General features: G+C 41.4%; 1 protein-coding gene across 2 annotated transcripts in view; it reads left to right on the top strand.

The window, feature by feature from the left end:
- LOC142659431 (gamma-aminobutyric acid receptor subunit beta-4-like) overlaps positions 1-15,047 on the top strand; it is a 310,013-nt gene that overhangs the window by 271,872 nt on the left and 23,094 nt on the right. For both annotated transcript variants that reach the window (XM_075835563.1, XM_075835562.1), the window contains exons 5-6: positions 3,326-3,408; positions 14,705-14,845. In XM_075835563.1, the coding sequence (XP_075691678.1) occupies positions 3,326-3,408; positions 14,705-14,845 (224 nt within the window). The remainder of the gene's footprint in view (positions 1-3,325; positions 3,409-14,704; positions 14,846-15,047) is intronic.

Here is a 15,047-nt window from a genome sequence, read left to right as displayed (position 1 = left end):
GGGGAAGACTTTACCTTCTCAGCTGGTCTAGCTCCTTGCTTTTGTCTTTCTTTTCATCTAATCCCTATTTGCTAGACTGTACAGGCCTGAATCCTGCCTTCTTTGAGGCATTCCACCGCATTCTCAAATATTTATTGTCATCGAATGTTATGGCATATCACTAAAATAAGCCATCACTCTCTGATCGGTGGGGATCCAACATCTTGGACTCCCACCATTCCTAAACCAGCTTTACAGCTCCTTTATTCTACTAGCAATATGCCATTACTTTCTATGATCGGAAAAACCCCTTTAATTCCTCCATTGTTTGAATAGTTCTTATTTCTTTAAAACTGATGCACGACTAAGAGGTGGTTGCTTGTATTTTCCATTAATGTAGTATAATTGATCTCTATGCCACCTGTATAAGACATCCAATGCCACCAGTGTGTAAATAAGTAAGTTTTTTACCCATCAATCTGCACTCAATACCCCATTAACCCCTGGTCCCGCCCAGCCATTTTTCAGATTTTAATTTTAGTTTTTTCTCCCCACCTTCCAAAAGTCATAACTTTTTTATTTTTCTGTCGATATAGTCCTATGAGGGCTTGACTTTTGTGGGACGAGTTGTAGTTTTTCGTAGCACCATTTATTGTGCCATATAATGTATTAGGAAACGGGCAAAAAATTATTTGTGGGGTAGAAAATTAAAAAAACAGCGATTCCTCCATTGTTTTTTGCACTTCGTTTTTACGGAATTCACTGTGCAATTAAAACAACATGTGAACTTTATTCTGTGGGTCAATACGATTACGGCGATACCACATATATATAGTTTTTTCTATATTTTACTACTTTTACAAGTAAAAACCTAAGTGTAAAAAATTAGATTTATTTTGTGTCGCCAAATTCTGAGATCTATAACTTTTTTATTTTTCCGTAGATTAAGTGGTATGAGGGCTTATTTTTTGCGGGATAACCTGTCGTTTCTATTGATACCTTGGGGTATGTTTTGTTCACTTTTTATTTCATTTTTTGTGGGAGATGAGGTGACCAAAAAATAGCTTACATTTTTATTTTTTTTACGGCGTTCACCGTGCGGGTTAAATAATGATATATTGTAATAGTTCAGACTTTATGGAAGCGGCGATACCAATTATGTTTATTTATTTATTTTTTTACTATGCTCTAGGGGGAAAATGGGAAAAGGTTTTCTTTTTTTTAACTTTTAATATATATTTTTTTTACATAAAAAACCCTTTATTTTACACATTTTTACTTTTTTACTTCGTTAGATCGCTTGCATTATATACTGCAATACTAATGTATTGCAGTATATCGTGATTCTGACAGGCTTCTATTAAGCCCTGCCGGAGGCAGCGCTTAATAGGAGCACAAAGATGGCAGACCTGGGGGCTTTCATTTGGCCCCCAGGCAACAATAGCAACCATCGCCACCCGGCGATTGCATTGCGGGGGGCACGATGAGCTGTTAGAGGGGGTCGCCCCTCTCTTTCTAACGATTTAAATTCCGCGGCATTTAACGAGTTAAACGAGTGGGATCACGCTCAAGCGCGATCCCGCTCGTTACTCTGAAGTGTCGGCTGTAACATACTTCCCCTACCCGACTATGGCGTATGGATACTTCAAATGTCGGGAAGGGGTTAATGATAAAGTGAAAACAGAATGTTAGTTCTTTGCTAATTTATTGAAAAGGAAAAACTAAAATATTGCATTGACATAAGTATTCGGACCCTTTTCTCAGTACTTAGTTGAATCACCTTTGTCAGTGATAACAGCCTTCGGTCTTCCTGGTTATGATGCCATAAGGTTTGTACACCTGAATTTGGTGATTTTCTGCCATTCTTCTCTGCAGATCCTCTCATGCTCTGTCAGGTTGGATGGGGACGTCAGTGGACAGCCATTTTCAGGTCTCTCCAGAGATGTTGGATTGGGTTCAAGTCAGGGCTTTGCCTGGGCCACTCAAGGACATTCACATAGTTGTCCCTAAGCCACTCCTGTGTTGTCTTGGCTGTGTGCTTAGGGTCATTGTCTTGTTGGAAGGTGAACCTTCTGCTCAGTCTGAGGTCCAGATCTCTATGGATCAGGTTTTCATTAAGAATATCTCTGTACTTTTCTTCATTCATCTTTCCCTCAACCCTGACCAGTCTCCCTGTCCCAGTCGCTGAAAAACACCCCCACAGTATGATGCTGCCACCACCATGCGCCACTGTAGGGATGGCATTGGGGTTTGGGGGGTGGTTGGGGGGTCCTTGGAGTTGGTGTTAAAATGGTGGGGGAGGGAGTCATCGTGGGAATCAACCCTCGAAAATTATACTTTATGGAGGGGTCCGGCTTATTTGGGCTCCTGCTGGGTGGTGTCCCATGGAGCAGGTATGATTTTAGCCATCTGTGGTTGGTCACGCTGCCCCTGAGTCTGTGGTAGAACGGCTGGGGTAAAATAGAGATTTTGACAGATTCAATAGCGCAGTCGACTGCGCTATTGGTTCTGTCAAGAACAACAGAACCCTGTCACAATGGTGACAAATGGAAACATTAGCTGGGTTTACGTCACCATTGAGTTCAATGGTGAGGGAAACGGAAGCTACGGTTTACGTTTGCCTTTCCGTTGAGGGGCTAACCCGACGGAAACCTCCAATGGAACCCCTCAGCGGATAGGAACGGTGATTTGAACAGGGCCTTCGAAGTCTGATATCTGTAATAAGATATTATACAAAGTTCCGTATCTAGCCTTGTACTATTGATTTATGGGGAAACAATTGAAAGAACAATTACTCTTTAAGGCCCTGTTCCATCTGTCATTTTTTACTTTGATCTTGATGCGGAAACCGCGTCAGCAACAGCGTCATAAAACACCTCAAATCTTCCTCCATTGATTTCAATAGGAAGAAGAGACATTTTTTTTCCAACGTGCAGTTTTTGTACGCTCTCGGAAAAAAAGCATCATGCCCTATCTTGGAGCAGTTGGCACTCGTTTTTAGCAGATTTTGATGCAGTTTTTGACCAAAAAACGCTGAGCGCCTTTTGCACTTGCTGAATTATAAGAAACACCTAAAAAATGCATAAAAAAAGTCTCAAAAACCCTGCCAAAAAGCGTTAAAAAACGCTTGCTTTTAAAAATCTGTCTCAAAAATCCGGAAGGAATTTTGAGGCAGATTTTTTCTGCTTGGCAAAAAATACTGCAACTAATTATGGATTAAATACATTCAATAAATAACACACATGTGTGATTCGTATTATGGCTGGTAAATGTAATATATATTTTACGTTTGAGGAATGTAAGTACATGTCAATAATCAATCGAAATGTTTTTTCTTGTTCCTCAGAATTACAACCACTGCTGCCTGCATGATGGATCTGCGCAGATACCCTCTGGACCAGCAGAATTGTACCCTAGAGATAGAGAGCTGTAAGTGCTTTTACATGTCATTTATTTCAGTTATTTTATTTTTAATATCAAGGACATTTTAAGCACTAAAAATAAAATGTGGTCTTAAAAATGTCCATGTTTTTACTTTTTATTTTATCCGTTTTCACATGTGAAATCCATAAGAAATAGATAAGCGAATAGTATTGTGAACAATTCCAGAACTGTTAGCACAATACATCCAATGTAAACACCACCTGTAATCTGCGAGTGAGTCAAGGAGAATGATTTCTATATAATGCCAATGAAAAAAATGTGCTGTAAATGGCAAATGCGGTGGTGGTGATGATGATGATGATGGTGGTGGTAGTAAATAAACAGTTGCGGGTTATTTAAACCCTTACCAGCATACAACGTACAGTTACGTTGTTGCAGTCAATGATTTACTGCTACACCACATAACAGTACGTTTTGGTGATAGCTCAATAGCTGAGCCCGCGCCATCACCAGTAGGTGTCAGCTGTACATTGAAGCTGACCTTCTACTGAAATGGCAGGGAGCGGAGCTAGCTCCGATCCCCACCATTATACTGTTAGATGCTGCGGTCAAAAGCGACCGCGACATCTAGGTGGTTTATAGCCTATCGGCAGCCCTGCAATGTGATTCCGGTGGTCCTGATTGTTGCTATTGCAACCGGAGGTCTAACAATGTTCTCCTGGTCTGCCAAGTACGGAAGCCTATTAGGCCCCTTGGCGGAGGGGGGCTGTAAAAGGGCTGGTAATAATAGTGGGGTTCACTGGCTAGTGTCGCCCACTCTTACTACCTCCTTTATATCAGGGTCACTAGGGTTATGCCTAGCTAAATAATTACAGTATAGTATCAGTGTATTCCAATACACATAATAACTTAATATGTATTGAATACACTGACTCTACACGTGGCACAGTATAAACAAGGTATTACAATCCTAATCTATACCACCACCCACTTACTTAAACATACATATAAGTTACGTTGCAATTCTCACTCACTATTTCTGTCCCACTCCCTCCTAAATATAACTGTCCCTGTACACTAAGGGTTAACAAGGGAGGTGGAGGATAAAGGGTTATCAGGGTATAATCAGGTAAAGGGTTAACAATGGGAATAGGGGATATGCAGGTAACGTGCAGGCAGTTGGGGAAGGGTTAACTAGGGATGTATTAGGGGATATGCAGGTAGGTCAGACCAGGGGATGTGCAGGTAATGTGAGGGTTGGAAGAGTTAAACCAGGGGAATTTAAGGGTTAACTCATGGGAACTGTCTAAGGAAAGATAAGGGTTAACTCAGGGGAAATGCTAAGGGAAGGTAAGGGTTAACTCTGGGAAAGAGGTGACAGGGAGAAAGAGGGTTAAGTGTAACTGTGGCTACACTTACATACTTAGTGTGTCGTTGGTGGAGCCGGAGAGCTGGAGTGAAGAGGAGCCGGAGAGCTGGAGGTCCACAGGGCAGGAGAGGTGAGCCGGACCTTTGGTGGAGTGGTGAGGGCAGGTCCCAGCTCGTCGGTGGGTGGTGAGGGAGGCAGGATCCACTCCTGAGCGTACCGACGCAGGGCTATTTAAACCCTGCCGGTACGCTCGTAAATGGAGGCAAGTGACATCACCGGCCGACTCATGCGCGCGATCGGCCGCTTGAAAGCTCGCGAGAACGCGTGCGAGGGTACTCGCGCAAAAACGGGACGTTCAATTCAGCAGGGATGTCCTGCGGTGCACAAGTGCATCACAGGACACCCACCCAACTGCCTCTCCGACTCCCCCACCTGCAGAGTATGGAGGCAGGAGATCACAGGTAGTATCTCCTGTCTCCCTCTGTTAGTTAAAGCAGGACAACGGCCAATTGTCCTGCTTTGCCTGAGGCAACCTCTCATGACCAGGGCTCTACAGCCCTGGCTCACAATTTGTTATGGATTTTATATATATATATATATATATATATATATATATATATATATATATATATATATATGGGTCACTTCCCTTTACAGGGGCCTAATAGATTAGCAGACTATGTGGCACTGACATCTCTAATGCATTGCACTTTGTAGGTAGTGCAAAGTATTAGGATAGAGATCAAGGGTGCAGGCCTTCAAGTCCTCTAGTAGGACAAAAAATATATATATTACGTTTCAAGTTTAAAAAAACAAAAATCTTCTTTTTTCCCATAATAAGACTTTTATTATAGGAAAAAATTAAAGCACAAAAAAAAAGTATACATATTTGGTATCGCCGTGTTCAGAAAGACCCAAACTATAAAACAATGACGTTATATTTCCCGCACGGTGAACGGCGTAAAAAAAAAAAAAGCAAGAATCGCTGTTTTTTTGGACATCTTCCAACACATAAATGGGATAAAAAGTGATCTAAAAGTCGCATGTACTAAAAAATAGTACCAATAAAAACTACAGCCGTTCGACAAGAAACAAGCCCTTCCCCAGCTTTCTTAACATAAAAATAAAAAAGTTATGGTTCTTAGAACATAACAGCACAGAAAATAAATGATTATTTATTTTTTTTTAAAGTGGAGATTTTATTGTGCAAATGCTGTAAAACATAAAGAAAACGTAAATACATATGGCATCGCCATTATTGGATCGACCGGCAAAAAAAAGTTAATATGTCATCTATAGCGCACACTGAACACTAAAAAAAAAACCTAGAAAAAACAATGCCAGAGTTGCTGTTTTTTGATCACCTTGTTTGCAATTTTTTTTTTATAAAAAGTGATAAAGTTGCATATACCCCAAAATAGTACTAATGAAAACAACAGATTGTCGGGCCAAATTTTTTAATCAGCGCATTTTACATATGCCCTACATTATAAACTGAAATACCAGTAAAACACCAAACAGAACTAATACCAAGCCAAATCTGCACTCCAAAAGCCAAATGGCGCTCTTTCCCTTCTGAACCCTACAGTGTGCCCAAACAGCAGTTTACGTCCACATATATGTCATTACTGTACCCGGGAGAACCCGCTTAACAGTTTAGTAGGTATTTGACTTCAGTGGCACAAACTGGGCACAACGTATTGTGCACTAAAATGGCATTTCCGTGGAAAATTCTAGATTTCACTTTGCACTATCCGCTGCGCATTAATTTCTAATAAAAAAAACAACATATGTGGGGTCAAAATAATCACTACACCCCTTAAAACATTCCTTGAGGGGTGTCGTTTCTAAAATTGGGGGTCACTGTAATGACGGGGTAGGGAGACAGACAGGTGAGCCCTAATCTACCCGCCACTCAGTCCCTGCCTACTTGCAACGACCCGTCCTAGGCGACGGGGTACAGCTGGGCGACGGTCCCTACGCTCAGTAAGTGCACGACAGACAAACAGACAAGGGTAAACAGAAGCTAGGGAATCGGGGCAGCTGCCCACGGAGACACCGTGAGCAACGAGAGTAGTGAACGAGCCGAGTCAAACCAGGAGTGCACGAGGTACAAAACGCTGAGCAGGAGAGTGGTTAGTAAGCCAAGGTCAATAACAAGCAGAGGATCAGTAGTTCAAGCAGCAGCAGCAGCAGAGCCAGGAAACAAGCAGAGCAGAATCACAGGCAAAGGAGGAACGGGAAAGGCAGGTATAAATAGACAGTGGGCGGGAGCTAGCTCCGTCTGGTCAGGCTGTGATAGGCTCTCCCACTTTTAAGCCTGCCATCCTGAGTGGTGGAAGATGGAGTCAGTCTCACAGACATAGGAGCAGGTGCAGACTGATTACCCACGGGCGTCGACACACAAGCTGTGTCTGGCAGATCCTTTACAGTCACTACTTGAGGGTTTGTTTTACTATTTGACCTCAGAGCCCTGCAATTGTGGGCCAATGCCGTGAAAATCGCTAAAATAGGTCTCAAATGGTGCTCTTTCACTCCTGAGCCCTGTCTAATGTCCAAGAAAATGATAAATGCCTTGAGGGGTGTAGTTTCCAAAATGGGTCACTTCCCTGGGGTTTATACGGACTCTGGTACCTCAGGGGATTTGCAAATGCAACATGGCGCCCAAAAACCAATCCAGCAAAATCTGCATGCCAAATAGAGCTCCTTCCTTTCTGAGCCCTGCCGTTTGTCCAAACAGCAGTTTATGACCCCATATGGGTCCCGTACTTGGGAGAAATTGAGTAAGAAATTGTGTGGTGTTTAAATCTCCTATTACCGCTTGTGAAAATGAAAAATAGAGAGCTAAACAGACATACTTTTAGAAAAAAAAATTCACCACCATCAACCAGTTAGATGCCGCAGTCAAAGCGACTGCAAAAAAATGACAGAATTGCTTTTTTTTGATGACCTTGCTTGCCAAAAAATGGAATATATAAGTGATAAAAAGTGACATGTACACCAAAATGGTACCAATGAAAACTACAGATTGTCCCGCAAAAATTAAGCCCTCTCATATCTCTCAACGAAAAAATAATAAAGTTAAGAAATCTCAGAATATAGCGACACAAAAGGTGCAGAGTGTGTTTCAAAAGCTTATAAGATTGGGCACCATTTATCAGTGTGACACTAGCCACATATTTGTGGAATATTATTTATTTACTGCATTATTATACCCTGTTACTATGCCCTGATGTGCTCACCATCACACAGATTAAAAACTGAAGTACCAGCAAAACCCCAAACAGAACTACTACCAAGCAAAATCCACACTCCAAAATACAAATGGCGCTCCCTCCCTTCTGAGCCCTATAGTTCGCCGAGTCAGCAGTTTATGTCATTGCCATGCCCGGGTGAATTCGCTTAACGGTTTGAGGTCTTTGTCTTCAGCGGCACAAACTGGACACAACATATTGCGCAGTAAAATGGCATATCAGTGGAAAATATAAATTTTCGATTTGCACCATCAGCTGCGCATTCATTTCTAACAAAAGAAAAACATATGTGGAGTCAAAATGATAACTGCACCGCTTAAAAATGCCTTGAAGGGTGTAGTTTACAAAATTGCTAATTTTTAAAAAAAAATTCTACATTTTTGTATTTTTCACCAATAAATACTGAATGTATCGACCAAATTTAACCACTTACATAAAGTACAATGTGTCATGAGAAATAAAATCTCAGAATCATTGGATAAGTGAAACCATTCCAAAGTTATTACTATATAAAGTGACACATCAGATTTGAAAAAATTGACGAAACTGGCTGTGTCTCTAAGACTATGATCACACAGGGCAGATACGCTGCGTAAAAGCACACAGCGTATCCGCGGTGGGCGCAGCAGGGAATTCTGGCTGAAAAACCGCACCACATTGTAGTGCAGTTTTTCGGCCGGAAATGTCCGCTGTGGAAAGCTGCACATAGAAAAAAACAACAACACATACTTACACTCTGATGTCCTGCAGCCCGGTCTCCAGGGATGACGTTTCATCACATGTGATCGCTGAAGCCTGTGATTGACTTCAGCAATCACTTGGGATTAATTGTCATCCCAGGAGGCCAGCCTGGATGAAGAAACACAGAATTCTGGGTAAGTATAAGATTATTTTTGCTTTTTTGCGGCAGAATCGCTCCATTTCTGCTGCAAAAAAACGCAACATCTGCTATTTGTTGTGGGTTTTCCCCCTCCATTGAATTCAATGGGGTAAATCCGCAACACAAAAGCAGCGATTACGCAAATACAATCGACATGCTGCAGCGTAAAAAAAACGCACCACAGGTCTATTTCTGAGCGTATATTCCGCTCAGCATTTACGTAGCGTGTGGATGAGATTTGTTCAAATCTCATTCACTTTGCTGCTACAGTATTATGCTGCAGCTTTTCCACAACAAAATCCATTGCAGAAAATCTGCAGTATTTACACTACGTGTGAACTTACTCTAAGGGGTTAATACCCTGAGGCCGGGTTCCCACGTAGCATAAACGCTGCAGAATTTCTGCAACGGAAATTCCGCAGCATTTACAGTAGCAGCAAAGTGGATGAGTTTTAGAAAATCTCAGGCCCACGCTGCGGAAAAAAAATGCAGCGTAAACATTAAGAAATCGAACTGCGGTGTGGAATTTAAATCCGCAGCATGAATTTATGCTGTGTTTTTATTGATTTTCTGTTGTAAGTTTTCGCCATTGAAATCAATGGGGATGCAAAACCCGCAACAGAAAGCCAAGTGTTACGACTTTTGCGGTGTAATCGCAGCGATTACACTGCAAAAATCGTAACTCCGGAAAAAAAACCATCATACTCACCCAGGACGCTCTCCTACTTCCTGCAGCCCAGCCTCCTGGGATGACGTTTCATCCCAAGCGACCTCTGCAGCCAATCATAGGCTGCAACGTCATATGGCCTGCAATTTCATCGTAGGAGGTTGGACTACGCGCAGAGAATACAGAGGATGAACTTCAGCGGAAACTCAGTTCGAAAAAACGCACCACATTGAGATGCGATTTTTCAGACGGAATGTACTGCGGGTTCCAGATCGGATACACTGCGTGATTTTTATGCAGTGTATCCGACCCGTGGGAATCCGGCCTTGTATAGCCCTAGCCTAATTATGAGATGACTCTTTACGGAAAATTGCAAAATGACAATATCCTTTATCTAAAGTCCTTTTATCGTAACTTTCTAATAAATTGTCTGTATAAATTCCTCACTATTTTCAAGTTTACTGTGATGATCACACCGATGCACAGCTCGTTACAGTTACAGTACTGTTACCAGAGCTCACTTGTAACGAGCTGTGCACCTGTGTGATCATTACATACCAATATATTAGAGAATTCTACAACATTTCATTATATAATGAATAAGCTTTCTTTGTTGAAATTGAGATACACCTTTAACCCCAACCCACCAAAGCCAGTTTTTATTGTTTCATTAAAATTTTTCCTCCCCACCTTCCAAGAGCTATAACTTTTGCCATATTGGGCTTTTTTTTTTTTCTTTGCGGGACGAGTTCTATATTTTAATGGCATTATTTAGTGAACCATATCATGTACTCAAAAAATGTTCAAATAATAATTGTGGGGTGGCAGGGGAAGAAACTGTAATTTCCCCATTATTTTTGGGGTTTTGCTTTTTTGCCATTCCCCGTGTGGTGAAAATAGCATGTTAACTTTATTTTGTGGAGCTGTACGATTACAGCGATACAGAATTTGTCAATTTTTTTTATGTTTTTTCTACTTTTACAAAATAAAAAACGTTGTTAAAAAAAATTGTTTCTCCATATTCTAAGACCTTTTTTTATTTTTCTGTCGATGGAGCACTGTTTTTGCTTGTTTTTGGCAGAGCGAGCGTTTTTTTTTAATTATTATTCTGGGTACAAGTGGCTTTTGATCACTGTGTATTCCGTTTTTTTGAGGGGAGACAAGGTGACCAAAAAACAGTAAGGCTGGGTTCACACGAGCATGTTACGTCCGTAATGGGCGGCACGTATTTCGGCCGCAAGTCCCGGACCGAACACATTGTAGGGAGCCGGGCTCCTAGCATCATAGTTATGTACGATGCTAGGAGTCCCTGCCCCTCCGTGGAACTACTGTCCTGTACTATAATCATGTTTTCAGTACGGGACAGTAGTTCCACGGAGAGGCAGGGACTCCTAGCGTCATACATAAGTATGATGCTAGGAGCCCGGCTCCCTGCAGTGTGTTCGGTCCGGGACTTGCGGCCAAAATACGTTCCGTCCATTACGGACGTAACATGCTCGTGTGAACCCAGCCTAACTCTGCCTTTTTTATTTATAGCATTCATGGGGCGAGAAAACAAATGTTATATTCTAATAGTTTGCATCCTTACTGGTGCAGCAATACAAATTATGTTTATTTTTTAATTGTTTAAATTATTTTAGGAAAAAAATTTGAAAAAGGGTTGTTGTTTTTTACTTTTTTCAATCCCACTAGTGGACTTAAACATGCTATCATTAGATGACTTAATATATTTATTTAAAGAGGCTATGTCACCACATTATAAGTGCCCTATCTCCTACTTAAGGAGATCGGCGCTATAATGTAGGTGACAGTAATGCTTTTTATTAAAAGAAAACGATCTATTTTCACCACTTTATTAGCGATTTTAGATTTATGCTAATGAGTTGCTTAATGCCCAAGTGGGCGTGTTTTTACTTTAGACCAAGTGGGCGTTGTACAGAGGAGTGTATGACGCTGACCAATCAGCATCATGCACTCCTCTCCATTCATTTACACAGCGCATAGGGATCCTGTTAGATCACTATGTGCTGTCTTATACTAACACATTAACAATACTGAAGTGTTTAGACAGTGAATAGACATTCCACGGGATGTCTATTCACAATTTCTGCACTTCGTTACTTTGTCTGTGGTAGTTACAGCAGAGGACGCGTAATCTCGTAGTAACCTGTCATTTACCGCGTAATCTCGCGAGATTACGCTTCCTCTGCTGTAACTACCACAGACAGAGTAACGAAGTGCAGAGGTTGTGAATAAACATCCCGTGGAATGTCTATTCACTGTCTAAACACTTCAGTATTGCTAATAAGACAGCACATAGCGATCTAAAAGGATCCCTATGCGCTGCCTAAATGAATGGAGAGGAGTGCATGATTCAGCGTCATACACTCCTCTGTACAACGCCCACTTTGGCATTAAGCAACTTATTAGCATAAATCTAAAATCGCTAATAAAGTGGTGAAAATAGATCGTTTTTTTTAAATAAAAAGCATTACTGTCACCTACATTATAGGGCCATCTCCTTATGTAGGAGATAGGGCACTTATAATGTGGTGACAGAGCCTCTTTAAAATCACTAAAAAAGGCCATACTTACTCATACAAGGGCAGGTGCAAACACCAGTTCCCAACCGGATGCAAACAGACTACAATGCTACATGAAGGGAGATTGCTCAGGTGCAAAATACTGATGACCAGCTACTCTCACACCTACTATTCATGAGGCAGGTGACTGCTTAGTATTATCATTGCACACAGAAATAGCTTTTATAAGTGTGCCAGTCACACGGTTATATGTAGTGCACCATGCTGGCATACAGCCTATGGCTGGATTCACACGAGAATGTTCGGTCCGTAAAGAACGGAACGTATTTCGGCCGCAAGTCCCGGACCGAACACACTACAGGGAGCCGGGCTTCTAGCATCATAGTTATGTACGACGCTAGGAGTCCCTGCCTCTCCGTGGAACTACTGTCCCATACTGAAAACATGATTACAGTACCGGACAGTTGTCTCGCAGCGAGGCAGGGACTCCCTGCAGTGTGTTTGGTCCGGTACTTGCGGCAGAAATACGTTCCGTCCTTTACGGACCGAACATGCTTGGGAACTCCAGTACTACTCTGCTGACATCATTGTCAATATATGGACAGTCACAATGATGTGGGCAGAAGTCGTGGAGTCGCCAGGCAGAGCATCAGCAGGTGCTTTGCGCGGGGACTCCAGTATTACTCTGCCAACGTCATTGTCCATATATGGACAGTTACAATGACGTTGGCAGAAGTTGTGGAGTCGCCAGGCAGAGCATCAGCTGATGCCCCGGGACTCCAGTACTGCTCTGCCGACGTCATTGTCCATATATGGACAGTGACGTCTGCAGACGTTGTGGAGTCCCCAGGCAGATCATCAGCAGATGCTTTGCTCAGGGACTCCAGTACTACTCTGCCGACGTCATTGTCCATATATGGACAGCTACAATGACGTGGGCAGATGTTGTGGAGTCACCAGGCAGAGCATCAGCTCCAGCGATAGGAAACCCCTGAATTGACCAAATATGGACGTCGGAAGCAGGGCTGGAGTCCCAAGCAAAGCGCTAGCTGATGGTCTGCTCGGGACTCAAGCAATAGGCAATGCGACTGCCCCTTGTGGTCATGTTCACGAACAGCACATGAAGCAAGAGCTCAGTCACGTTGGGGCCGTGTCGGAGCGTCATCACTATTAGAAAAGCTCCAGCACTTCCTGAATAATTCATGAGGTTTGAACTGCACCATTTAGTACAGAATTTTTCATTAAAGTATATTAGTAAGTTACTTAGTTTCACATAAATATATTATTGCAATGCAATTTTTGGTCCCCCGGATAACCCCTTTAATGTTCAATCTTTATCAATTGTATTTAGTTACAAGATGATAATACTCTGTGTAGATATTTAACATTATATTTAAAATCTGTCTTTTTTATCTTGTGATTGGATTTTTTTCTGAGACAACCGAAAAATAGATAAAATAGAAAAACGAATCTTTGAATCACATGATTTGCAATGTGAAACGCACCACATAAAAAAAAAGCAGGTAGTAAAACTGTGTGTGATCCTGGCCTAAAAAATACCATGTACTATTTTAGTAAAAAACTTGAGTTTTGAAGATGTGTTTTTTGGTCCTCAGGGTATGTTCACACACAGTTTTTTTAAGTGTATTTCTGACCGTAAACGCCTTGAAATACGCCTGCAAAAACACTAGCAAAACATCTACAAACAGCTTCCCATTGCATTCAATGGGAAATACACTGCTGAATTTAAAAAAAGGCCTCGTAAAAAGAAGTAGCATGTCTCAGCTTGAGCCGTTTTTGTAGACGATTTTTGCTATTGACACTTGGAAAAACACCTCAAAAACAGCTTCAAATGAAAAAAAGCCTCATTTTCATCATCAAAGAAACACCTTAAAATCAGAAGCTGTTTTCCCTTGAAAACAGCTCTGTAATTTCCAGCCACTTCTTTTTGTAAGTGTGAACATACGCTTAGACTCTTTTATATTTGGAATGCTATATTAGGGTATGTTCACACGGCCTATTTACGGACGTAAATCGGGCGTTTTTGCCCCGAATTACACCCGAAAATAGCGCCTCAATAGCGCTGACAAACATCTGCCCATTGAAAGCAATGGGCAGACGTTTGTCTGTTCACACGAGGCGTATATTTACGCGCCGCTGTCAAATGACGGCGCGTAAATAGACGCCCGCGTCAAAGAAGTGACCTGTCACTTCTTTGGCCGTAATTGGAGCCGTTATTCATTCACTCCAATGAATAGCTGCGCCATTTACGGCTGTAATTGACGCGGCGTTCAAGCGCCTGCACATGCCGGTACGGCTGAAATTACGGGGATGTTTTCAGGCTGAAACATCCCCGTAATTTCAGCCGTAACGGACGCCCTCGTGTGAACATACCCTTAGTCATTCCTCAGGTACCTTTTGCTTTATATTGAAGCTAATTAGTATAGCTGTAACAAATGCCATAAAGAAACAGCTGTGACTATAATACACTATTAATAATCAATAATTATTATTTATTGAAGAAGAAATATCCCCAACTGGTCCAACAAGCTCTAATAAATTGTTAATAGACTGCAGTAAAGGTTTATTGCACTTCTTTACTAATAAACTGATGACTTATTTTCACAGATGGATACACAACAGATGACATTGAATTCTTCTGGCAGGGTGGGGAAGAGGTAGCTGTGACTGGGGTACCTGCTCTGGAATTACCCCAGTTCAGTATCATTGAAACCAGACTGGTTACTAAAAAAGTAGTGTTCACAACGGGTAAGATACTTCTACATAGACCTATCAATGCTGTATGTGTATGTATATAAATATATATATATATATATATATATATATATATATATATATATATATATATCTCTTTCTCAAAATTACAATTTATTATACCATGCCTTTATTTCTATAGTATGTAAAAAAGAGTTTGTGGGGTTTTTTTTTAACTTAAAAAATGACATTAGCA

The sequence above is a fragment of the Rhinoderma darwinii genome, chromosome 8 (assembly GCF_050947455.1).
Source record: "Rhinoderma darwinii isolate aRhiDar2 chromosome 8, aRhiDar2.hap1, whole genome shotgun sequence".
In the NCBI taxonomy this organism is placed as follows: Eukaryota; Metazoa; Chordata; class Amphibia; order Anura; family Rhinodermatidae; genus Rhinoderma; species Rhinoderma darwinii.
Note: the sequence above shows the minus strand (reverse complement) of the source record. Positions and strands in the feature narration are given on the sequence as shown.